This window comes from Scomber scombrus, chromosome 1, assembly GCF_963691925.1.
Source record: "Scomber scombrus chromosome 1, fScoSco1.1, whole genome shotgun sequence".
Classification (NCBI taxonomy): Eukaryota; Metazoa; Chordata; class Actinopteri; order Scombriformes; family Scombridae; genus Scomber; species Scomber scombrus.
The window spans coordinates 18,394,766-18,419,101 of record NC_084970.1 but is presented as its reverse complement, the minus strand read 5'-3'; the positions used below and the strand labels follow the sequence as shown (position 1 = coordinate 18,419,101).

At 39.7% G+C, this 24,336-nt stretch overlaps 1 protein-coding gene across 2 annotated transcripts; it reads right to left on the bottom strand.

The window, feature by feature from the left end:
• Positions 1-5,032: 5,032 nt before the first annotated feature.
• On the bottom strand, positions 5,033-18,015 carry kif7 (kinesin family member 7). 2 transcript variants are annotated; one of them, XM_062422090.1, is made up of 21 exons: positions 17,974-18,006; positions 16,910-17,030; positions 15,711-16,089; positions 15,255-15,452; positions 14,700-15,099; positions 14,238-14,585; positions 13,066-13,258; positions 12,804-12,965; positions 12,392-12,550; positions 11,562-11,713; positions 11,291-11,412; positions 10,291-10,446; positions 9,982-10,187; positions 9,609-9,806; positions 9,021-9,146; positions 8,619-8,795; positions 8,317-8,532; positions 7,432-7,638; positions 7,146-7,344; positions 6,725-6,883; positions 5,033-5,723 (listed from the first exon to the last, which is right to left on the bottom strand). In XM_062422090.1, the coding sequence occupies exons 3-21, from the start codon at positions 16,039-16,041 to the stop codon at positions 5,329-5,331; spliced, it is 4,104 nt and encodes a 1,367-aa protein (XP_062278074.1). In that variant the 5' UTR covers positions 16,042-16,089; positions 16,910-17,030; positions 17,974-18,006; the 3' UTR covers positions 5,033-5,328. The 2 variants fall into 2 exon arrangements, with proteins under 2 accessions (XP_062278074.1, XP_062278068.1); XM_062422084.1 differs by lacking the exon at positions 16,910-17,030 and having other exon boundaries at positions 17,974-18,015.
• Positions 18,016-24,336: the final 6,321 nt, after the last annotated feature.

The following is a 24,336-nucleotide window of genomic DNA, read 5'->3' as shown; positions in this document are numbered from 1 at the left end:
TTTTGTTCCTGCATGTGTCAAATATCCGGCCACTACATTATGCACAAGAGAATAAGATGCATTCATTACGATGATATGAGCGGGTCTGATCCGCGGAAACTTACACGAGGTCATGACCACTAAATCCAAAAGACTCTTACTTTCCATCGTGAGAGATGCCTCCTGAATCCACGGAGACCTAAACATCCACATTTGGTGTCATCGACGGTTGGTAGCATCGTTCAGGGTCCAGATGTGCACGACTTTCTGCGCAGCCTCGGTGTGGCAAACAGGTGAGCGCGTGGATCGGATCGATAAATCCCACACCATCAGCTGCCGGAGCGCGCGTGTGTCGGGCTGTGGATGAGTGGTGTGTGTGTGTGTGTGTGTGTGTGTGTGTGTGTGTGTGTGTGTGTGTGTGTGTGTGTGTGTGTGTGTGTGTGTGTGTGTGTGTGTGTGGTCCTCGTTGGATTGTGTGTTTGTATCCGTGATCAGGAGGTTTGCGGGTCCAGGCACTGGTCACCGTCAGACGATGCTGTCCGCGATCCTGAGGCTGCGCCGTGTCCCCTGCCGGAGCCTCCAGTGCTCTCCTCTCACCTCCTCTCTGCCTTTTTTCCCTAAATGCTTCCTCCTCCCGGCTGCACTGACGTCACACGGGCAAGTTGCTAAATATCCAATCGCAAATGGTTTCCGTGTGTGTGTGTGTGTGTGTGTGTGTGTGTGTGTGTGTGTGTGTGTGTGTGTGTGTGTGTGTGAAGTGTATGAAGTATGTGCAGGAGGAGAAGAGAAAAGAGGAAGAGGAGGGGGAGGAGGAGTGGGAAGAGGAGCAGAGAGAGGAGGATGATAAGGAGGAGAGAAAGGAGGAGATAGAGGAGGAGGAGGAGGAGGATGCGGATGAGAGAGAGGAAGAGGAGGAGGATAAAAAAGAGGAGGAAAAGGAAAAGAGAGGAGGAAGAGGTGATGAAGACAAAATGTGTGTGTTTGCCATTTTGGGCCACCGTCTTTTAAATGCTTGCATCATTTTTATTTTATTGTATCAATTCATTGCACTTGTGTGATGAGCTGCTGTACCACCATCATTTCTAGATGCCACTTGATGAAGCCAGTGATAAAAAGTACAGCTAATATAATTCATGCAGGCAGTAAACACAAAGTGTAGGCCCTATACCCTTTCTGTTAACTCTTCACTTAAAGCCACTATATAGAGTTTGAAAATGTCTGAATTTGGCGAACCCACTGCTAGTATCAAGACAGACAGTGTCGCAGACATCAACGCACAATTAGATTCAGTGTTGGGTGTATCTCCAAGGCCTTCTAAATATGACGAATGCATTTCCTACCAAATATCAGCAGAGCACACCTGAATTTACCTGAGGACTTCAGATATTGCTCCTAAAATATAAACCAACTTGCTCCACTATCAAGACCTTGTTTTCCTTAACATGAACAATATAACATCTTACCAGGTACTGTTTATCTGCTTCTTATCCCCTCAGCAGTAGAAGAAGTACATCAATACCACAGTATAAAACTCCATTACAAAAAAAAAAAAAAGTAAAATGAGAAAAAATACTCATGATGCAAACAGGCCCACTCAGTTTATAGCCTATTTATTACATATATAGATACAGATTGAACAAACCTTCTTTAAAAATGTTTTTTTTTAGGTTTAACAATAAACACTGATCAACAGAGAAAGAGACAAAGTTAAAACATCTCTCTACAAAATTAGCTAAATTACTATATATATTAAATATATATAAATTAAATATTAAAGCACAAAACACAATCTTTTTACTGGTAAAATCTAGATCTGAAAAGTAACTATATATGTGATGTAGTAGAGTGGAAGTACAGAGTAAATGGAAATATAATGAACTTGAGAACAGTATTTGAGTAAATGTAATTAGTTACATTCCACCACTGTATCTGCAGAATAAAGACTAAAATGAAATTTGGAACTCAGTAAAACATTGACTTAATCCTAGTTCCTCCTTACTGTCCTGTGAGAATTTACATTCTTACAATTTTGGGATGAAAAATTGAACCGCTAGTGCACCAACGATGGTTCTTCTTGCATCCTGCTAAGTCTCCAAAGATACACTGGGCCTCTTTATCTGAAGCCAGCCCTCCCCCCTCAGCGAAGCTGGATCATCTTTGTACCCCGGGATTCCACGCTGCTCTCCTGTTTAAATGACTTAGTTAGGCCTCTTTCATCCTCCAAGCTTCTCTGCCCACTGCCTCCCCAAATACCACCAAGCCCCTTACAGAGCGAGATGGATGTGAATGTGTTTTTGTTTGTTTCCTAAATTCCTCAAAATAATATGTACTCAAGCCAGTCAGAGTTTAGTTTGCATCAGTGTGGATTTAAAAAAAAGAATAACTTGAGCAATTTTCTCAAATACAAATTGAACTTGAAAGCAGAAGCACTTGAATAGATTAATTAGTAAATACCTGCTGAAGGGGTGATTAACCAAACATCAGTTGTGATTTTTAGTACCACCAAATCTCCTGTTTGTTAGGCATTGATGTGTTTGTACTCAGTCTTTTGAATATTCTCTTTTTAAACAGGCTGAAATGACTGATAAACTCTTCTCTGGCCTACTAAATGACAGGCCATTTTAACAGTACTCCAGTTTTGAGCCCAGAGGGGTAAAACGCTGTTACTGCACTCTCAGACTCATGTGAAGCACTGAGGTTACACTGCCCTCTAGTGCTCAGACAGTGTCTTCATACCCACACTATTACAGTTTTGAGGTGCTCCGTAAATACTGGTAAATTACATGAAAACACTAGAAAGAGCCGATCTTGACACACTAAACCCACTGATCTTCAAACTTGAGTCACAATCAAATCCTGTTTAGTGTTTGTCCATTTATGGTGATCCTCGTTGATTACTGGGGGGCCTTCAAGAAAACCCAAAACAAAAACAAAAACAGATTTGAGAAATTCATTCCATTGCTGTTCTCTCCATTGCTCATCTTCTGGCTAAAACCTCAAACCAGTTTTAAGCTTAATGTTACCTCAGGTTTAGTGGTTTTTTTCTCTGCTATCATCAAATCAGCTGAGATGTTAGCTTTTAGTGGTAATTTAGGATGTACCACAGATGTTTTGATGCTCCAGGTGGTAATACTGATCTTTTCAGCTGAAAGGTTGCAAGCAACAGTATTACTGGATGCATTTTAACAAGCTTTCATTCAATGTCTCCGTCAGCTGTGATAGTATCCAACCAGAACATCAATTTATAAAAGATTACAGACTAGACAGCAGAAATAAATTCTTTAAATGTGTTGTAACTAAGTTGTAAATTAGTACAGAGGATAGAACTGCTCTGAAAGACATAGATTTTCTGCACTGTAGATACAGTCAGGTCAGGTCCATAAATATTTGGACAGTGACACAGTTTTTGTAATTTTGGCTCTGTACACCACCACAGTGGATTTGAAATGAAACAATCAAGATGTGATTGAAGTGGGGACTTTCAGCTTTAATTCAAGGGGTTAGACAAAAAAATAGTTTAAAAATGTTAGGAATTGCAAGCATTTTTATATGCAGTCCACTTACTTCAGGGGCTCAAAATAATTGGACAAACTAAATAGTCATAAATAAAATGTTCATTTTTAAAACCTTGTTGAGAATCCTTTGCAGGCAATGACTGCCTGAGGTCTTGGAGTCATGAACATTACCAAATGCTGGGTTTCCTTTTTTGTGATGCTTTACTGCAGCTGTCTTCAGTTGTTGTTTGTTTGTGGGTCTCTCAGCCTTAATTTTTTTCGTCAGCAGGTGAAATGCATGCTGGATCGGGTTGAGATCAGGTGATTGACTTGTCCATTGCAGAATATTCCACTTCTTTGCTTAAAGAAACTCCCGGGTTGCCTTCACAGTATGTTTTGGGTCATTGTCCATCTGTACTGTGAAGCATGGTCCAATGACCTTTGCTGAATTTGGGTGAATCTGAGCAGCATATCCCTGTACACCTCAGAATTCATCCGGCTGCTTATGTCCTCTGTCACTTCATCAATAAACACTATTGACTCAGTACCATTACAAACCACACATGCCCAACCATCACACTACCTTCACCATGTTTTACAGATGATGTGGTATGCTTTGGATCATGAGCCGTTCCAAGCCTTGTCCATACATTTTTCTTCCCATCATTTTGATACAGGTTGATCACAGTTACATCGGTCCAAAGAATGCTATTCCTGAACTGTGCTGGTTTTTTAGATGCTTTTTTGGTCAAGTCTAATCTGGCCTTTCTATTCTCGAGGTTTATGAATGGTTTTACCTTGAGGTGAACCGTCTGTATTTGCTCTCCTGAGGTCTTCTTTATGGTAGACTTGGATAATGATATGCCTACCTCCTGGAGAGTGCTCCTCACTTGGCTGGATGTTGTGAAGGGGTTTTTCTAAACCATAGAAAGGATCCTGCAATCATCCACAACTGCTGTCTTCCATGGACATACAGGCCTTTTCGTGTTACCGAGTTCACAGGTGCTTTTTGTTTTCCTCAGAATGTACCAGCCTGTTGAATTTGGACACTCCTAATGTTCTTGAGATCTCTCTGATGGAATTTTTGTTGTTTTTGCAGCTTAAGGGTGTCCTGTTTAACTTGCATTGAGAGCTCTTTTGATTGCATGTTGTAGGTTCACAGGAACAGCTTCCAAATGCAAAGACCACACCTGGAATCAACTCCAGACATTTTACCTGTTTGATTGATGATGAAATAACAAAGGAATTGTCCACACCTGTCGATGAAACAGCTTTTAAATCAGTTGTCCAATTATTTATGGTCCCCTCAAAAAGAGGGTGGTACATATTAAAGAGCTGTAATTCCTAAAAGCTGAGAGTCTGCACTTAAAACCAATATTCATTATAAAGCTGTAAGTTGAATATGTTTTGGTAAACAGGTAAATTAACAAAACTTGTGTCAGTGTCCAAATATTTATGGACCTGACTGTATAAATGAACACAGATGTCTAGAAAGCAAAAACATTTTAATATAAAATATTGCAGAAGGTCAAAAGACTACATGATTGGAATGTAAGAACCTCATTTTGTAATAATGATTCACGTCTTATTAACTTTCAAATTTGGTAAGACCATTTACCTTCTATATTTATTACTGTATGAAATGGAAACAAGCTCTACTTTAGTGAAGGTACTTTGTATAAAAATTAGTGGGTGTCTGTGTTCATTACAAAAAACTTTATATACAACTTTATATACAAGTACAAAAAGTGAAAAACTAAAACTAAAAACGGATTACACAACGAAGATATTTTTGAAACCACAGAGAAAAACTATGTGAAAGCATTTCAGTAACAAACACTACCTAGATTTATTTTCAGACAGGATTCTTCCGCACGTCAATTAATGCATTGTTTGAAATCAGTGATCCGATGCTGAGGCTGGAGCGGCGGGACTCTCTGCGAGATTTAACTACAGGCAGGGATGTCTGCCCACCCCAGGACCCCATCCCTGTCTGAATGACACGGTTAACAGGAACATCCCCAGGTGCTCCGAGCCAGAGCTCCTCCATGACAGCAGGTTCCTCCGTGGGGAGAGAAGAGCGTCGCCATGTGGATGGGAGAGGAGTGTTCACCAGCTCTCGCATCTCCTCCCTGGACCTCAGAGGTTTGTCAGGATGCGCTGCTCCTCTGCCTCCTTGGTTGTCCTCAGAGCAGCGGCTCAGCCTCTCCACACTGCCGATGCCTGCTGGTTTACCATCAGACAGCATGGCTGAAAAGACAACACATCACGCGACTTCAGATGATAGATTCTGAACAGTAATGATAATCCAACAGACTTGAGTGCTACTACTTATTAAATATAAAAATAAACATCTACATAGAAATCTACAGAGATATGATGTTGTATAACCACCTATGCATGGGTGTAAATTAAGGAATAGCTTTTAGGCATGAACCAATAAGCATTATACTTCCCTTGACAATAAAATCTCAACAGAAAAGTAAAGGCGAATACAGACTCAGATATTTCTCAATCTAATAAGAATTAATTTTGTTTTTTTAGATTAAGCTGTAGGAAAAATACTTCTTAAAGAAACTGAGGTACACATTTACATTATATTATATTACATTCATTTGGCAGACACTTCAGTCTCATCCACTGGAGTTTCGGTGGAGCAGTTTAGCTCAGGCTCAAACTGGCCGTTTTGGTCAAAACAGTTCAAGGAATGTTCAATACAGGGTAACTAAAAGGTCAGAAACTAACTTCAGCACATTTTCACCTCTTGCGAGAATTACACTGATAGGGATAATATTGACTTTGAGTTTGAAATGTCATCTCTGTTATCTGACAAGACAACAAAACAGGATCATCAGGATATTCTTTGTAATGTACTGCTGTGTCAAAGAGAAATTTCCAAATATGCTGGATGCTTAGAGATGAACTACTGCCCAGGAATTAAAATGGGACGTACAGTGTGTTCCTGCAAATGAACTCCTGTTATTGATACATCACAAAATAGTAGCATAGGAACAGCATAGTGCTGGTGTCAAAATGCAGGAGAAAAGAGATACAGTAGTTCCTGGAAATGTGTGTAATGATCTTAGAAAAGTGTATTTTCGTGAGGATATTTGCACTTAAAGTCATTATATATGGCAAAAAGCAAAGTATGATTTACTAACTAGCATATTTCAAGCCCTCTTTCTTCGAGACGCGAACACAATGATTATCATAAGAAAAAGTATGATCTCTTTGATCTAATAATACGTTACCTTTAGCGTACTCCTTTGGTTGGGTGACTGAACTGAACTCCCTTAATTTGTTGCTTAGTTCCAGATTTGCCGCCTTGTAGTGGTTAAGCTCCTTGCTGAGGTTATGAATCCATCCCTCGTATTGCCGCAGCCTTCCTGCCAGGCCCTCATCTATTTGCTCTGCAGGGAGAAGAGGCCATACACATGAGGGTATGCAAATACTGCCAATTTTAATGGCTGGATTTGGAAAAAAAATGTAAAAATGTACAAGAAACTCTGGCAGAAAACAGTCAATATATTCACATGCCTTCCATTTATAGAATACATTTTTAAAGACCTTGACAAGTAAATGCCTGTTGGAATTCCTCTTATTCATAAACACAAGCATGCAACTTCTCTTATCAGGGGATACTACACTGTTTTTTATAAATGTAACACACACCACGGCACTGCTGCAGTAAGAGCTGCACACTCCTTTCATGTTCCTTCTGCTGTTGTGTGAGCCTGCGATCCGTGTCGAGCTGTGTGCGATCAAGAGCGTTCTCCAGCCACTGCACCAGCCTCTGCTGCTCATCTAGTTGCATTTCCAGCTCGGCGAGAGCAAGTTGTAGCTTACGCTCTTCCTCACGCAGAGACACCACCTACAGAAAACATTCACATTAACATGCTTCAACATACATATGGGTAGGAAAGACAGTAAATAAAACTGAATCTCGGGTTGAGGATACCTTGTCGAAGTACTTGCACAGCAGAGCTCTGGTCTCGGAGGCAGACAGGTAGCTGAGTTTGGCCATCAGATTCATCTCCCACTGGGAGAGCATGCTGGCAGAAGCCCTGAGCTGCCTCTGTCTCTGAGTGATGGCCTCATTCTTGTACTCAATAGCTGCATCCAGAGCCTCAATTGCCTCGTCCAGCTGGAAAAGGGTTCGCTCCTCCTAGTAACATTAGAGAGAACAGACGGGGGTTATGATGGTCAATCCCAAACAGGTAATGTTACAGAAATCTGGAGCTTGTCAATTCACAAAACCCCAGGAGATATGGATGTCTTGTACAAAATGATTTATAGACAAACCCAAACTGGGTTGATCACATATAAAACATACTACATATAAAAGTGCCGGTGTTGACACAGTGAAATGCAACATTAAGTATCATGGAGATTTGTCTGCATGTCTAGTTAAACCTCTTGTCAAGATAAGGATTCCTGCGCAGCAGACAGCCTTGGCCCAAGTCACAACACGCAGAACCCTTTCCATACTTTAATGCCCGCTCCTCCTGACAACAGGCTTGTGGGGAGACTGAGAGAGGTACAATTTGATCCAAGAAAGGATAGCTGGTCTGCTTGTCTGTGTTTGATTTTCATAATCCTATGTATGAAAATTCCTTCACTGTTTATATTACAACTTCCAGTGAGGACTAGTTAGTGCTTGCCACATGCTTGCTACTCAGTGTTCCTGCAGTTGTTATGTGACCATTCAATACATGTTTACATATTTGTATCCTTCTCTGCTGAGCAACTAAAATGTGTTCAGCTGTCAGCGCTGTGAAAACACAAAAACATATCCAGAGGAAATCTTTTATTTTATTGCTTGAACCCCAGTGTAGGGTCTGACCTCAGGCAAGAGCAGATTTCCCTGCCGCAGCTTATCGTCCAGCTCCACTCTCTGTTTAAGAAGTGAATCTTTCTCTTGACGCAGGTTGGAGATCTCTTGGCGAATCTGTTGAGAGTCCTGAGCACTGCTGCTGCGAAGGAGACCGTTCCTCTCACTCAGCTCTTGCTCAAGAGACTCGATACGCCCCGTTAGCATCAGCAGATCTTTACTCAGGGCCTGGAGGGAAGATGAACCAATACAAGAGGGTCAGCATTTTCTTATTTACTGTGCCACGGAGCTGAGTTGTATGTGTTTGTTAATACCTGACTGGAGCGGAGCCTCTTCGTCTCCAGTCCACTGCGTTCCTGTAGCAGGGCTTCTTTCTTGGCCAGGATTTGCTCCCGTTTAGTGAGCTCTCCTTCCAGATCTTCCAGGCCTCTCCTCTGTTCCAGCACACGCTCCATCTCCTCATCCAGCCAGCGTTTCTGTTCCTCAATCTTCTGCTCACAGGAAGACACAAAAGCGTACAAACATACAAGAAAGAACAGAACGGAGCAGTCAAGATGGAGTATTCAATTTAAACCACCACCACAGGCAAATATATGCATATACTGTAATATATTTAAAAGCCCATACCTATCAAAATTACTCTTATTGAGCTACAGTGTGTGTTATATTAACAGATAAAACAAAATTGCTGCATCGTAGACCGATTATTTTCCCACCTGTTGCTCTTCTAATGAGATGACAGAGCCGTTGCTGCCACTGCGTCTCTGCTTCTGGAAGGCAGCAATCTCTTCAGTCTTGATCTTCAGGATCTTTTGCTGCTGCTCGTTCTTTATCTCAAGTTCCTGCGGAAGAGATGAAGGATGGAGAAGATGAAGATGGATTACAGCAGTGTGTGCAAGTGCAGAGGGAAACTACGTCTATCAAAAGCAAACAATACATTTACCACATAACAAAGAAAACTACTGCTTAAGCATATTCAAAAATGTTGTTCCAGATGTGATAACTGAGAGCAGTTTGGTTGTAAATTCACTCATTCAGAAGAATAACCAACTTAATAACCAGAGATCTCTGCTATAAATTCATAGTGAACGTCATATGGGATTATAGTCTGTCCCATCACCACTAATAATTTCCTATTAGATTAATCCTCAACTAAAACTGCTGCATTAGGTGTGACATTTGTTATTGATTTCAATTTGTTCAATTAAATTTGAACAAATGAAACAATGAAGTTGGTGACTGATGTGACTGTACTGAATTGAGGTTATTGGAATAATGGGACCACAAGCCCTCCTAACTGGTACCTTGACTCTGTGAGTTCGTCTTTGCATCTCTGTCTCCAGACGTCGTTTCTGCTGACTTTCCTGGCGCAGCCGTTTTTGCAGCTGCTCCTGCTGCTGCCTCATGGAACAAACACTGCGCTCCAACTCTAGCACACGGCGTTCACTCTGTGCGGGCATATTAGCTAAACGAGCAGTATCCCTCTGACGCTGACTGAGAACCTAATAAACAAAATGTTTTTTCCCATTTTGAAGTTCAAGGTTATAGATCCAAAGAGCTGATGTATAAGAATATAGAATCAGGTATTTTGTTAATTACATATCAGGTAAAAAGTCATCAAGGAAGAACTCATTTTACATGCTTTTATGACTGAATACAGCGGTGTGAAAGTCGAACCTGAACTTTGCTCTGAGCAGCAGCGATCTTCCTGCGACATTCCTGAGCTCTGGTCCTGTCTGTCGCGCTTATCTCTTTCTCCTGCCGCTCCAGATCCTGCAGCTGTCGTTGGGCCTCCTGCAGCTCCTGTCGTGCCTGCGCAGCCTCACTCTCCAGAGCTGTGATCTTATGGCTGTACTGTTTGTTCAGGGCCTGAGCATCCTTACCTAGAAAACCACACACACACACACTAGATGTAAGAAAAAACATACAAGAAAACCTCTAACTCTAACTCAGCATTTCCATTGAGTGGGATATTTGAATGCCTACCTGTTTTGACCAGCTCCTTGATGAGTTCTTCTTTCATGCGGATGGTGACAGACAGTTCTCGAATCTTCTGCTGTGCTTGAAGAAGACCCCACTCTGAAACGCCTTCAAAACCTTTCATACTTTCACGCACAGATGTATCCCCAACACTGGAGTTGGCTGCACAGAGATTGGAGAGAGTAATACGAGGGGTCACTAGCGTGGTTTAATGAGGAGGGGACACTGCTTCAAGGCGATTGCCCATTTAAGCTCTCATATGAGATTTTCTTGAAGTACCCATCTTAGATGAGTGCACTCTGTTTCGGTCCCACCCTGAGCATACATTGTGTGTAATCTGAACCTTGGACCAAAGAGTTGAGACCACAGAGGCTAAAATCAGGGAAAGAAAAGCTCATGGAACAGGTTGGAGTAAAAATATGTCACTTTTTTTTTTTTTTTTTTTTAATATTGTATTTTTTACTTTATTTCTCTCTCGTTTTAGTTTTCTGTTTTTATTTTGTCTTTTTTGTTCCATGTTATTTTACTTTTTTTATTTGATGTCCTATTTGAATTAGTTATGAAAATGTTTTCTGAATGCATAAGTGAAATGTATGTCAAATTGAATTTCTCAATAAAAATTAATAAAAATTAAAAAAAAGGGATCAAAAAAGAGCTTTTAAGCATATAAAATGTTTCACAATATTTCACCTTTCCTGTGTAGCTACAAAAAATACATACATGTTTATTCATGTATAAACATACGAATAAATCACAACAAAAACCTAGCTTGTGAGTTAACAGATACATATTCGCACATATGTAGCAAAGATTCGAAGTTGCAGAAACATTTTGTGGATGTGTAAAATAGCATTTGTGCACAAAGAATGTCAACAATAATATTAGAAAAGAAAGAATCCGAGTACACGATAAAAATCCTGTGATTTTGGCTTGGCTTTACCATAAATGCTCCATCAAATCTGTTATAACACATATAATAGTTGCATCTGAGACAGCTTAGACTTACATGCTTTTCTGGCTAAACTGGGGTGCTGGTCTGGCTCAAGCAGGTGAGACATGAGCACTCTCCCACCAGCTGCTAGTCCTGCTGAGAGCATGTCCCTCCTGGTCCAGGTCAAATTCACCAGCCTGGGAAAAGCACAGACATTACATTCGATACATTTCATACGTAAGATGAGCACTTTTGGTGAATGATCAGTCTGTAATGTCTGCAGTATTTATTTTATAAACACTCAATTTATAGTGTAAGCTGCAGATTATGATTCCTACAAACATGCCTGCGTTTGTCCCGGATGAAGTTGGAGTGAATGCCCTCTTCTTCTGTGTCTTGCATTTCTGCTCCTCCAGGGATCACCTGATCCTCAAAGAAGCTGACATCCTGATCACCACAAGGTGCATTAACAAGATAGTTCACTGGACTGACCTGTAACTACAAACAAGCCAGCATTGGTATTTTCTGGTACAAAAAAAATTAAGACACATTTATATAATATTGTGCTTTATGTTATTTCAAGAATAATTATATTGACACATAAACCATGTTGTTCAACAAAATTTAGCTGCAAGCAAAAATTTCTTTTGAGGTTAGAACCACTGTAACTCATGAATCAGGTTTAATATGTGTTTGGGTATCAAAGCCTTCCATACTGATATTATGAGCGTGGTGGTGTTGGGAGCCTATAGGCCATAATCTACTGCTGGGCGATACAAACAAAATCAAATATTTCTTCACAATATTTCTTACCAAATACCTCGAGATCAATATTGCGACAATATTGTAGACTATTGATAACTATTGGCGCTTTCACAAAATATTTACACAATGAGTAAATAATCTTAAGTAATGTGGATATAATGAGCAAGTGGGTAAAGGCAAATAACAGAACAGTTAGAACAGTATGGTACCTTCAGAAAATATAATCAGTTTACTGTAATGCAGCCTTTAAAACCAGGATTGCCCAGTCCTAAATCAGCAGGCACCTACAATTACTACTACCACTGAAAACCTTTTAAAGTGCTACTTCCTATTGGACAGGAAGACACCTGAATCACTGCTTTAGTCCATACAACATCACAGGCAAAGAAACAAGCTGTGCTGGTTGGTTACCTGTCTGTGTGAGCCTCCATTCAGGCTGGACTGCATGGAGCCCATAGGAGCGGTGTGTGGCCGTGGCCTTGAGTTAAAGCCCAGGCCCGGCAGCCCTGGGGTAGACAGCAGACACTGCAGCTCTGTTATCAGGTCCTGTTGCTCCTGCAGTTTGTCACTCTGAGAGACAAAACCGATAAAATTATATTCTAACTATTATCAAAGTGACAATAAGGACTTAAACAAACTCCACGTAACTGCAACTCCTACATTGTGCAGAATTTACAAAACTGGACTTGGATTTGGACCATATTTATACAGGTCTGCTGTGACGATGCTGATGAAATATCAATAAATATGGCATGCTGTGGCTAAACTGCGCCACACCACACTAATGGAAACACAATCTCCCAACAACTCCCCTGAGTCTGACCTGCTGTTTGTATTGCTCCATGGCGTCCTCCAGAGCTGCTAAGAAGTCTGTGTTCTCACTCTCTAACCGCTCGATCTGGGCTTGAAGCTGGATAATACTGTCCTCTTTCTCTCCATCTTTCTCATGTTCATGGCTCCACCTCTCCTCCACAGCCTCTGGATCCTGGGAAAAAAAAAAAAAAAAACAAATTTAAAGACTAATTCATAAATTCATAAAATTTGACTAAATCAATTTTAATGTTTTGTGAGAGTGAGAGATATACCTGGTTGCTTACAGAAGGCCTTCCCCTCCTTAATGCAACACTGTCCTCAGTGGAGATGTTCTCGATACCGCTGTCTGGTCCAGAAGCAGTGGTCAGTCCGCTCCGTTCCTCCTCCACTGAGCACAGCCACTCCTTGACTCTTAGGCTCTGCTCCGCAGTCAGTGCCCCTTCACCCTGCAGCTCCCGCAGCAACCTGTGATTTACAGCCATATACAATCACTAAAATTTCTTTCATCTATAAAAATTTGAATAAATTGTTGAGGGATTCAGCCAGAGAGACACTCACTTCAGTGATCAAGCCGATTCTGCTTTGTGTCTCAAAGCAAATAACCTAAATTATTGTCCTTAAAGAGTGTCATGGATCTCTTTGAGCTCCGCAAAAGTCAGTGTTATCAGAGCATCTTTTCAATAGAGCGCTGTTCCCTTTTAAAACTCAAAAATGAAGTCGTACCGGCCATGTCAACTGCAATTCAGGGATATGTCAATAGGAAAGTGCAGCTCTTTTATTTGGTTTAAATATTTTTTGGACAACAATGAAGTTGCATAAATTGTACTGGGCTCTAGATAGTATTTGTAAATTCTTTGTTGTTTTTTTTTTTTAAGGATCTATAAAAATCATATCAATCCTCTTTAATCTAAGTAAACGTCATTTGGTTCACTTTAAATACTGCACCCATTTGGCTCACTTGGAATTAGGACAGCTTTTTATCATGGTGATGGTTTGCATGCACAACTATGTAGTGTTGATGACAAAAGAGCAGAGAGAAAATCACGTTACATATATTCTACAAAATAAAACAATGAAATGCCAGAATTATCCTAACTTTTTATCGACATATGCTAAATTTGTGCATTGGCCACCAATAGCGAATGTGTTATTTATGAACACAAATACACAAATGAACATATGACTCCATGGCCAAGGAAATGCAACACACATATTTAGATATTCTATTCATACACGCGCGCACACGTACACACACACACACACACACACACACACACACACACACACACACACACACACACACACACACACAAAATACATTTTGTAAAGAAAAAAAGTCAAACTCAAAGTGAGGCTAGTCAGAACAGGCTAAGCCATAAAAACCCTTACAACACAGATTAATCCTGCAGACTAAATTCATCTTAATAAATGAATGTGCTTTAACCTGTATGCAGTATCTGTGCAAGTCCTGTAGTGGGCACTCTGAGCTTGCAGTCTGCTGATTTCTCCCTCGCCGAGTCGAGGTCTCCTGTTTGGATCAGCGTGAGCAATAATGCGGGTCTCTGAACGCTGGCGGTTTTCAAGGGCTCTGCGAAGGGCCTTGATTTGTTGTTCCAGCCCTTCCACCCTGTCTGGCTCTCGCTTGCAGTTGACTGTAGCCCGGTTCTGAATGTTACGGGCCCGTGTGGCATAGTTTAGTGTATTAAGACTCTCATCAAAGTCTGAGGAAGATGGGCTGATGCAGGCAATCATCAGCGTTTTCGAATTTCCTCCTAAAGAGTCTTTTAGGATCCTAGGCAAAAGAAGGAAAACATTGTAATAATATAAATTAAACCAAACTGATATTCAATACCAATTTCTGATAAAATAGTATACTAAAATATTCAATAACTTAATAAAACTGTACCTTGTGATTTTAGAATCTCTGTATGGTATGTGAGAGCCTTTCCTCTTGGGGTCACCCAGTGCCCCTATAACATTTCCCAACGCCAGAAGACCACTGTTAATCTGGATGCTCTCTTTCAGTCTCTCTCCAGTGTTCCCTGTCCTTAAGATGCGCTCTGAGCCTGCCAGGTCCACAAAGTGGAACTTGGAAGACAACATTTGAGGTCCAGCACTTGTAGCAGTCCCATAAAGGCGTGAACTTCCCCGACGCTGATCCATGTACAAGGTAAAAATGGTGTGAGACCGGCTCGAGTTTGGATTCATCTGGGTTGCACCGGTGTGCCTTGCTGTGTTTCCTGATTCTAGTAAACTCAGCACCTCATCAAGACCCTCCACTTCGCACTCCTTCACACCACACAAAACTAGGAAGTCACACACAAAATGTAACATGTGAATAAACATACACAAAAAAATCTTTAAATGCAGCATCATAATTCAGATCACAAACACAAAATATGCTTAAAGATAATATTTAATTAATAAGTAATAGAAAAATGAAGAGATTGATATTTCATACCAATGTTGCCCTTATCCTCCCGGATGTTGATGTCCTTGCTTGCAGTCTCCACCTCCAGTAAGTCCTTGAAATCCTCTTTGTAGACCTCCAAATAGGAGACTCGGACCGAGAAGTCTGTGAGGTCATTTTCATCCAGCAGCTTGAAGACATCTGCAACAGCCCTGGGAATGATACCCTGCTCCTCATCTCTAAACGAAGCTACAAAACAAACATAATGTCATGCAGCTGTTTTAATACAGTAAAAATTGATAAGAGCACACTGCATACTTTGTTTGACAAGTCCAATTGATGATACTTTCTCAGTGGGTCTATGATCTTCTGCTATCAATACCGCTGCTATAGCAGTGGTATTGATAGCAGAAGGCTAATGGAGCGTAGTTCACATTAATGCAGAATAAACTGAGCTAACAACAAGAGAAGCAGACATTGCAAGAAAAGACAAAACAACTAACTTACAAATATTAGCCTCTCCAATGGTGTAAGTCTTGCCTGAGCCCGTCTGACCATAGGCAAAGACTGTAGCATTGAAACCTTGGAAGAAGGCATCTATGAGTGGCTGGACAGACACAGAATAAACCTCCTCCTGACAGCAAGTTTCCTCAAATAGAAAGTCACAAAGGAAGTGTCGGTCATGGCCCAGAGTAACCCGACAAAGTTCAGAGTCCACAGTGATGCAGCTCTCGTGGCAGTGCAGGAGCTCTTTAGGCAGCAGTGGACGCACACGAACTGCTACCTGCACCGCAGAATAATCCCCTTTGCCTTGGCCACCAGGCACTTTGGGAGACATGTCTGCTGCTCTGTTTTCCTCCGCTATGTATGGATCATCTTTGGGCCACTGGAGAGGAAAGAAGTGATGCGTCAACAAAGTGGTTTTCTTTTTTTTCATATATCACATCATCTGGCAGAAGGATATAATGAGGCCAAGAGTGAGGATGTGGTTGACTGCATGATAACTCAGCAATCCAATCTAATACCATCTAAACCTTTATCACAAAATATTTACTTTTATAAAGCAACATTTAAGTATTTGTGATATAGTAACTGCCATATAGCAGTCAATAATAAAAACACAATTACCTCTGTATGAACTGTATGGATAATCTCAGACAAAAGATAAATTCCTATAATCTCACAGTACATATCATGCTATCTTTCTGGCTTAAACTACAATATATAATGTTTCACCGTGCCATTGTTTCTTGTTGTGCATGTTATACTTTAAAGGGCTTTTTGCAAGCAGGTTGTGTGTGTTACTATTTTCCCTGGTAAGCACAAAGCATGAGTGCAGCAATGTTACAAACAACAAAACAAATAAAAAACTAAATAAAATAATAAAAAAAGAATAAATTATATTGAGCAGTGTCAACTATATTGACACTTCTTTTGAGAATATTTGCAGTGATGGGAAAGCATAAATTATACGTCATACTCTTTAAAAATATTAACAAAGTTTTTGTTTAAATTAAACAAAAAAGGTCTCAAGTATTAGGTTGATAAATGTATCATGTCCCCACCATTTACATCAATATTATTACTTCTCTAGTCAAATGTTAAAGGATAGGTTCACAGTTTTTATTCTTAAAACAACTGTCAGGTGTCCATATAAACACTGCAAGAGGTTTTCCTTACTATAATTATTCCTCCTGTTCACTCACTCATTTTGTGCAAACGTTGATGTGAAGCTAATGTGACACTTCAGCAGTATGAGTTTGTGGATATCTGCCACATTTACAGTCTTCTTAGCATCTAATTCCCTCTTTATGTTCCCCTGTTGAACTGCAGAGGAAGTTTAGTTAAGAGTTAAAAGAGTTTGGTCATAAATAGACAATAACATTGAAATCTACAATATCTTCAAGATTTGACTCATTTGGACGGCTGAAGCTTCATATTCAGATATGAATATGAAGCTTCCCCCCCCCCATCACTTACATTGTAAGTACATTATGAAGCGATCTTGTAATAGCCAGAACAGAAAAATGATTACAGCAAGAAAAACATTTTGTTTGACAGATTTGAAAAATTGTGAACTCATCCTATAGTAATTACCAGTCTAGTTACTTTCATGTTCCAATCACAGTTCCCCACTAAAGTTACTGAAGTTGGTTAAAACTGAATTTAGTATATAGTTTTAGACAGGTAGTTAACATTAGTGTTAACGCTAACCTGATGCTTTAGCGTGTTGACATTATCATCACCTTTGTCTGTAAAGTTACCGTCTACATAGGTTAGATAACACAGTTAGCCCGACTATGGAAAGTTACTTATCTCAGTCAACATGATACTTTTTTCTCTCTCTCTCTTTGGTTTTGAGTAAGTAAACTATATTTTAATTAATGATAGCATTTTAAAAACACGGTGATGTTTATACGCTAGTTAACCAGTTTAAGCACCGCTAGACCTATTAAACATTAAAGTAGCTAACTTCTTACGGTCCCTTTAATCCAGGAGGAGAAAAATACCTTCGTCCGTCTGCTTTTTATAAGGCTGCTGTAATGTCAAATAGCTTCCCAAACTTGTACACTCCAGCTGAGATGCTCGTTTCCCAGATAACCTTAGCTAAGCTAAAGTTAGCGAGTTAGCCAGCAGCAGTCCGAACAACAAAACCAAAACATGAGGATGAGGCTGGATCTCTCCACCTGAGATTTATACCACATAATAATCGTATAGTATATATAATAGTATAATATAATAGTAATCCTGAACAGTTAACATAACCTACTTTGATGTTGCAGAAATTACACCATGGATTGAGAATAACGCTTTTTTTTTTTTTTGGAGAATGGAAGTTTAGGGGGAGTTCAGGGGAGGAGCCCTAAAGTGGGGGCTGAATTTGGGTTTGGCCTCTTGAACGCATCATGAAAAGTAAAACCACGGACTACAAAGTACATGTGTATAAAAATACGCTGGAAGCATTGAAATTGGGCAATCTTACATGGGGGGTGTCCTAGGGTCCTTCAGAACATTTTTAACAGAGAGGATGCCATTTCCTGTATTCTGGTGCCTTAGCAGAACATTTAAACTGTAGATATCCTCAACCTGGATTACTGACAACACTTGGCAGCATCCACTCATCATTCCCCCCTTTAATATTTAAGTCCGCATCTGGGCACTTTTGCATGTTCACAATGTGTATCTGACTGCATTGATATGAATGGAAACAACTTTATTTCTGAGGTATTTTCAATTTAGGGATACATATTTTGACACTTATTTCACAGGTTGCATAATATTCACAAAGACACTGCAGTATTATTTTTATTATAATGACAAAATAACTGAGGTTAATAACAAAAGCTTGTAATTGATATTAGCAATATAAGTCTGTTTTCAAGAACCAGTATGGAAGTATGCATACAAAGTTTCCAGTGTGATCTTTACTGAGTTGTATATTTTTGAATATTAAGGCAGACTGTGGCTTGTTGTCTGAGTAGTGTATATACAACAACAAAACCATTAGTCTTCCAAAGCATTCAAAACAATAGGATTGACGTTAGCTTTTTAAAAGCATCATTTTGGGAAAGAGAAAAAAGGACTGAAATGTTAATAATGTAATAAATAATGTGATTATAACATTATTCTTGTTGGCATAACACATGCACACAAAAAGTCAAAACTCATTCATCAAACTAATACAACTGGTTTGAAATATAAGATTCAGTCAGCCCTTGCAAACCATGGGTCAGATGGTTAGAGTCATCAAAATCCATATTGTTCTATATTAATTTCCATGTTTCCCACTACACTCACACTGCATGAGAATTAGGACAGCAATGCATTTTAATCCAAAAATAACAAACTAACAAAAGAAAACACTAATGAATGGTGCTGGTGTATCCCATGCATATTGCAAAAATGCAAAAAATAAAATAAAATTACAGGAAATAATTGATGAATGCTATGTGACTCAGATGTGAAAATGTATAATGACTTACTGCATGCATGACCTTTGTGTACCTCCATCATTCACAACAGAAAGGTAGGTTACAAAAGTGCTTCAGTTTGAGTTTGAGGACTCGATCCAGCTCCTCAAAACTCAAGTGTCCCTTAAAATAATATAATGAGCACAGTATCACATCATACAAATAAATGAAGACGGAGACGGGCACTTGCTACTGTCCATCACTGTGGTGCTAAAATCCAGCCGGTCTGAACAAACCAACCTGGTAAAAGAAACATGAATAAATTCAATTATTTGCAAATTACACTCTCTTTGGCAAATACTGTTGGTTTAAATAGTTATTAATTGTCTTTTTTAACTAATATGGCTGAGCACAGAGTAATGACATATAAGTTAATAAAAACAGAGATTTTAGAGACATCTTTCAGAATGCAAAAGTTTTTTTTGGACTTTTGGTTGTTTTGAAAATTACGTAACATTAGGAGAAATATGCATTTAAATTTACAGCCTTGTTCCACAAATTAGTTTATCACTGTCTTGTAAAGCCTGCCTTACCTGTTGATCCCCGTTAATTTCCTGCAGCAACATAAAACTTCACTGGATAACATTTTACTTGATCTAGCTGTTACTCTGTCTGTCGTAGTTATCTGTCAGTTATCTACCGGCTGAGCAGTCCGGTGTTTTGTCTTTTATAGAGCAGCTCAGTGACAAGTGACCCATGAGCATCATGACGTCAAAGAGCCCCAGATGCTACAGTACATGTATATTCAACAAGATATGTGTGTGCATAGCTTTCAAATAACTCTGTGGAAAACCATCTCAATTTCAGTTACATCGTTTTTGTGCTGCTATGATATAACACTAATATAATAATACTAATATAATCAGCCCATTTTAACGGGTGTCAGATTGACTTCCATTGTTTGGTGTCCTTACTGATCAGTGTCTTTGTTCTCTACATAATGTACATATATCTGCAGTCAGTTTTCAAGAGCCAGTCCATGTTTATCATCAAATGCTGTCCTCATTGATGGGAGCCTGTTTATAATCATTACCTGGTTATGATTCAAGTCTGACTTCTTATTTTATCACAATGTGTGACTTGCTCACAAACTCTGCTACCCACAGTCGAGCTGCAAAAATTCACACCAAACTATTGATTTGCCTCTACCAATCATCACCTAGCTTTTGCTTCATGGGTAGGCATGTTCTGGCTCGTACCAAGTGGATCTGGGATTGAGTGACATACTGTACCTTCATGCTGCAGACTGGAAATTGGAAACTGAAGCCAGACATCTGATAAAAGATAGTGTTGATCAGGGTCACAACAGGGTTCAATTATTAGGTGTCTTATTAAACTCTCAGTGTGACTTTGTGTCATTATCAGGGCTATGTCCAGACAGACTTACCATCCTCACAAGTCAAGAGTAATTGTAGAAGGACTGTGATGTGATCATAATTCAGAAAGTTAAGACCTGTTGTTTGGTTTGAATTGGGCATGATGCAATAAGATCAAATATGATGAAAAATATAAAAGATTTTATCAGTGATGGCAGCTTGTGATAACAAAGATACTTAGTAGTATTTTCTTTAATTTCATGGGATAAAACAACTTTTCTTTCATTTTAAACATAAGAAGTGAGTTCAAACACCTAAGGAATCATACAGACCCTCCCCTGACCTCTTTGCCAAGTCAACTTACAAACTAGACCTTTAATAACAGTTATGAAGGAAAATGACATTATCAGAGACATGAGTGGCTCATCCTCAGGGTTTCATGGTTTGTTGGACCAATTAGGTACTTATGCACACAGGTCCCACAACAAAATGCTCTAAGAAAGATTTTTGGAATTAATTTGTTAATACACACGTTGTTTAACATTCTGAGACACAAAAATTCATAAAATATTCAGCCGTCCAATACGATTGAACAATGTAAACATGTTGGAATCAACTCATGACAAGAAGCAAATATATCTTGCTGAATGGGAAGCTGTAATTTAGCTGTGACCACACCTTTCTTTGCCACGATTGCTTTTGCAGCTCAGGCCTCAATAATTAGTTGGTTTCAACCATGTGCGCTTTTATCCAAGTTTACGTACAATCCTTACAGACCTTTTCACAGGTCATAAAGCTTCCTTAGTCGGTCTCTTTCCCAGAAGACATTTTGACTTGACATAGTAGGAAAAACAGGCTCTTTACTTCAGCTCAATGGATTTTAAATTAAACACTGAATTTGAGGGTAAGTGCTGACTCTCATGTTTAATTTGAGTCTTTAAATCCACATCAGATGAACAGTATAGGGATTATAACATTTTGCTTTAAGCAAAGCTGAAGTAAAACCAAAACCATAAAGATATCACTCTCCTAATACATTTTGACTCTGCCATAAGCAGTTCTTCAATGCCTTTAGAACAGCTTATCAACAGAATTTTGATAGTTGAATTTGCCTGTAACATGGGGGGGGGGAAATGTTTAATTCAACTTTTGGCACCAAAGATCCAAAAACAAAAAGTTAAATAACAAAATAAAATAAAATAAAGTGAGCTGTTTCTCCTTATTGCTTTGTCTGATTGTTTTACGTGATCAAAATTTCTGCTAAATCCACCTGTAAAAGTAAATATAAACAATATGATCTTCAGTGACTTATGGCCTAAAAATTATGACATAACACTATGACATCAACCAACTTCTGTTCATCATCTTCTGTTGTTCTGTAGTTTAAAAACAACAACAACAACAACAAAACAACAAAACAACAAAACAAACAAACAACCAATGTAGCCAGGTCAATTTTAGCTCATTGAAATGAATGGCATTTTGGATCACAAACTCGGTTCTTTTTGCTCCTTCTACCAAGCTGATACGATCTGGGCTGTATGTTAAGCATATTTGGTTAGCCTTAATTTTGGTAATTCTCAAGGATTTTCATATTCATACCTATAAGGTTGTCTGTTGCATCAGTTTGAAGATGCCAACAGATGTTTCAGATCCCACAGTATTCCAGTCTGCGATAGTTATTATGGGCATAATTTACATTTGTTTAGCCCCAGTTATCCTAATTTCATCAGACACATTACAGCACTGAAAAGCAACTTATTGCTTCTGTATGTAGGACTTTTCATTCTAGCTAGGTCCAAGCCTAGCCTTGTTCAAGGCCTGTGAATGTATTCCCATGTGTTTTAAATTAAAATAGTCGAGAAAACAACAACTATTCAGTCAGGCTAGTCAAAACCAGTGGTGACCAGAATGTCTGAGTGAAAAGTTTATGCTCTGAACTGAAGATTGTTTGTTTTTAATTAGGTTGTTGTCATATTCACTTTATTATATCCAGATTATTTAGGTTAAATTGTACCTTTCAATATATGCTGCTTGATGCGCATCTCTAACCTCAACCTGTGCAACCTATAATCTAGAAGTTGAAGCCTGGAGTCTTATTCTTTAAAAAAAATGTCATGTGCACTAACTGTCCAATACATCTGCAGCTGCTAGAGAATATCACTTTGAACAGCATGTCTCCTCTTTGGGCAGCAGGGGGCAGTGTATCATCATGGATTAAAAATGCACAAGACATTTTCTTTGCAATGACTAATTCAGGGCACAGGTACAACACCAATGAACTTGTAATATGAAATAACAGAGGAGATAGACAACCCCAGTGCTTGATTGGTGGAAGAGCAGATCAACTGTATAATTTAGGCACAATTAGGTGTCTAGTGAAGAACAGACTAACTGACTCACATCTACTGACCTGAGGCACAGGGCAGTTTAACCTGCTTTACAACCACCACATACTCTAACAGCTACTATGGGCACTTCGGCCATACTTGTTATCCCCTCTCTCTTCCCTCCTCCTCCCCTGCAGGCCCACATTGAATGGCTCTGAGCCAAACGGATTCCTGAGTCCTGTCTGCACTCTCTGGAGCTCAGCAGATCCAGTCACACTCTCCTTTGTTCCATTAAACTTCAGACAATACCAAGGTATATCCTTTCAAAAGTAAGTACCAGTGATAACCCAACCTGCTGTCAAAGACAGTGTGCTGGTTTCTTGTGACTCTACTGCGCACACCCAGACTGACTGATATCAAGATATTGATTTCAGTCCCATACACACTGCCAGCACTCATTAGGAGAGCTTTTTATCTGTACGGTGTGACTCAGCCACGTTGGAGAGAGCCATAGAGAAGGGGTGGTGGAAATAGAGGAGCGGGGATAGAAGGATGAGAAAGTGGATGTAATATGATAAGGTAGAGGTCAGGGGGAAAAAGAAAGGACAGTGAAGGGTGAACATAACAGCCAAAACAACAGACTCCAGACCAGGTGTTCCCATGGGCACAGACTCTCTCAGAGCCCAGATTGTGTGATTTTTTGTTGCTGTTTTGCAGAAGGAAAGCAGGGAATAAAATACAGAAAGCACAAGGAGACTTGTAGGTGAGGAGAGGAAGGATTTATTTGGGATTGGGAGTTGTTGAGGCACTGAGTGGACTTTGGATACTGAATCATCACCTCATGTGAAGCCACGAGGGACAGACACATGGATGGCCTCCCATTCAACTCTCCTTTTGCTTACTCTTCCATTAAGACAGAGATTGAGAGAAGAACAGTGAGAGGTCTATTCTGCAGTGGTAATAAAGACAGCAGTTTTTAATTCAGTCTGCATCCCTCAGCCAGTGACTGACTGGCTAGCGTGAATCGTCTTTTATTCAGGCTTCTCTATTCAGCCATCACTCTCTGTCTGCCTCCCTATCTCTGTGCATCTTTTTTCTTCACTCAGCGTGCAATCTCATTTTGGGATCCCATGCTTACAACTCCCCCGCCCCCTCAGTGGTGTCATCGGTGAGGCAAAGTATGGAGCCCCATCTATAACTAAAGACATCCTGTTTGTCTCCAGCGAACCTACACATTGCCTCACTATCCACAAATGTGCTTGTGTGTGGTGGTTTTTAGGTTTTTCTTGTTCAGAAAGTTGTGCAACACTATGAGAAGATAGAAAGTTCGTGCAGCACATTTCATCTCTAAAATATACACTCCCTCATGAATAAACTAAGTACCTCCGAATGGTCATGCATATTTCCTGCATGATGAATGTGAAACGTACTTTTCCCTGTGCTTACTTGTTTTGTGAATTTAAAAGTTAAAGTTATTCATGCACTGTAAGAACAGAGTAGCTCTTTGAGCAGCCTG

Excerpts from the sequence above, each read along its gene's own strand:
- kif7 (XM_062422084.1), bottom strand. The coding sequence starts at position 16,041 with ATGTCTCCCAAAGTGCCTGGTGGCCAAGGCAAAGGGGATTATTCTGCG. Across the intron at positions 9,807-9,981 it reads CTGCTCAGAGCAAAGTTCAG|GTTCTCAGTCAGCGTCAGAG; the intron begins GTTCGACTTTCA and ends TTTGTTTATTAG. Across the intron at positions 9,147-9,608 it reads GACGAACTCACAGAGTCAAG|GAACTTGAGATAAAGAACGA; the intron begins GTACCAGTTAGG and ends TCTCTTCCGCAG.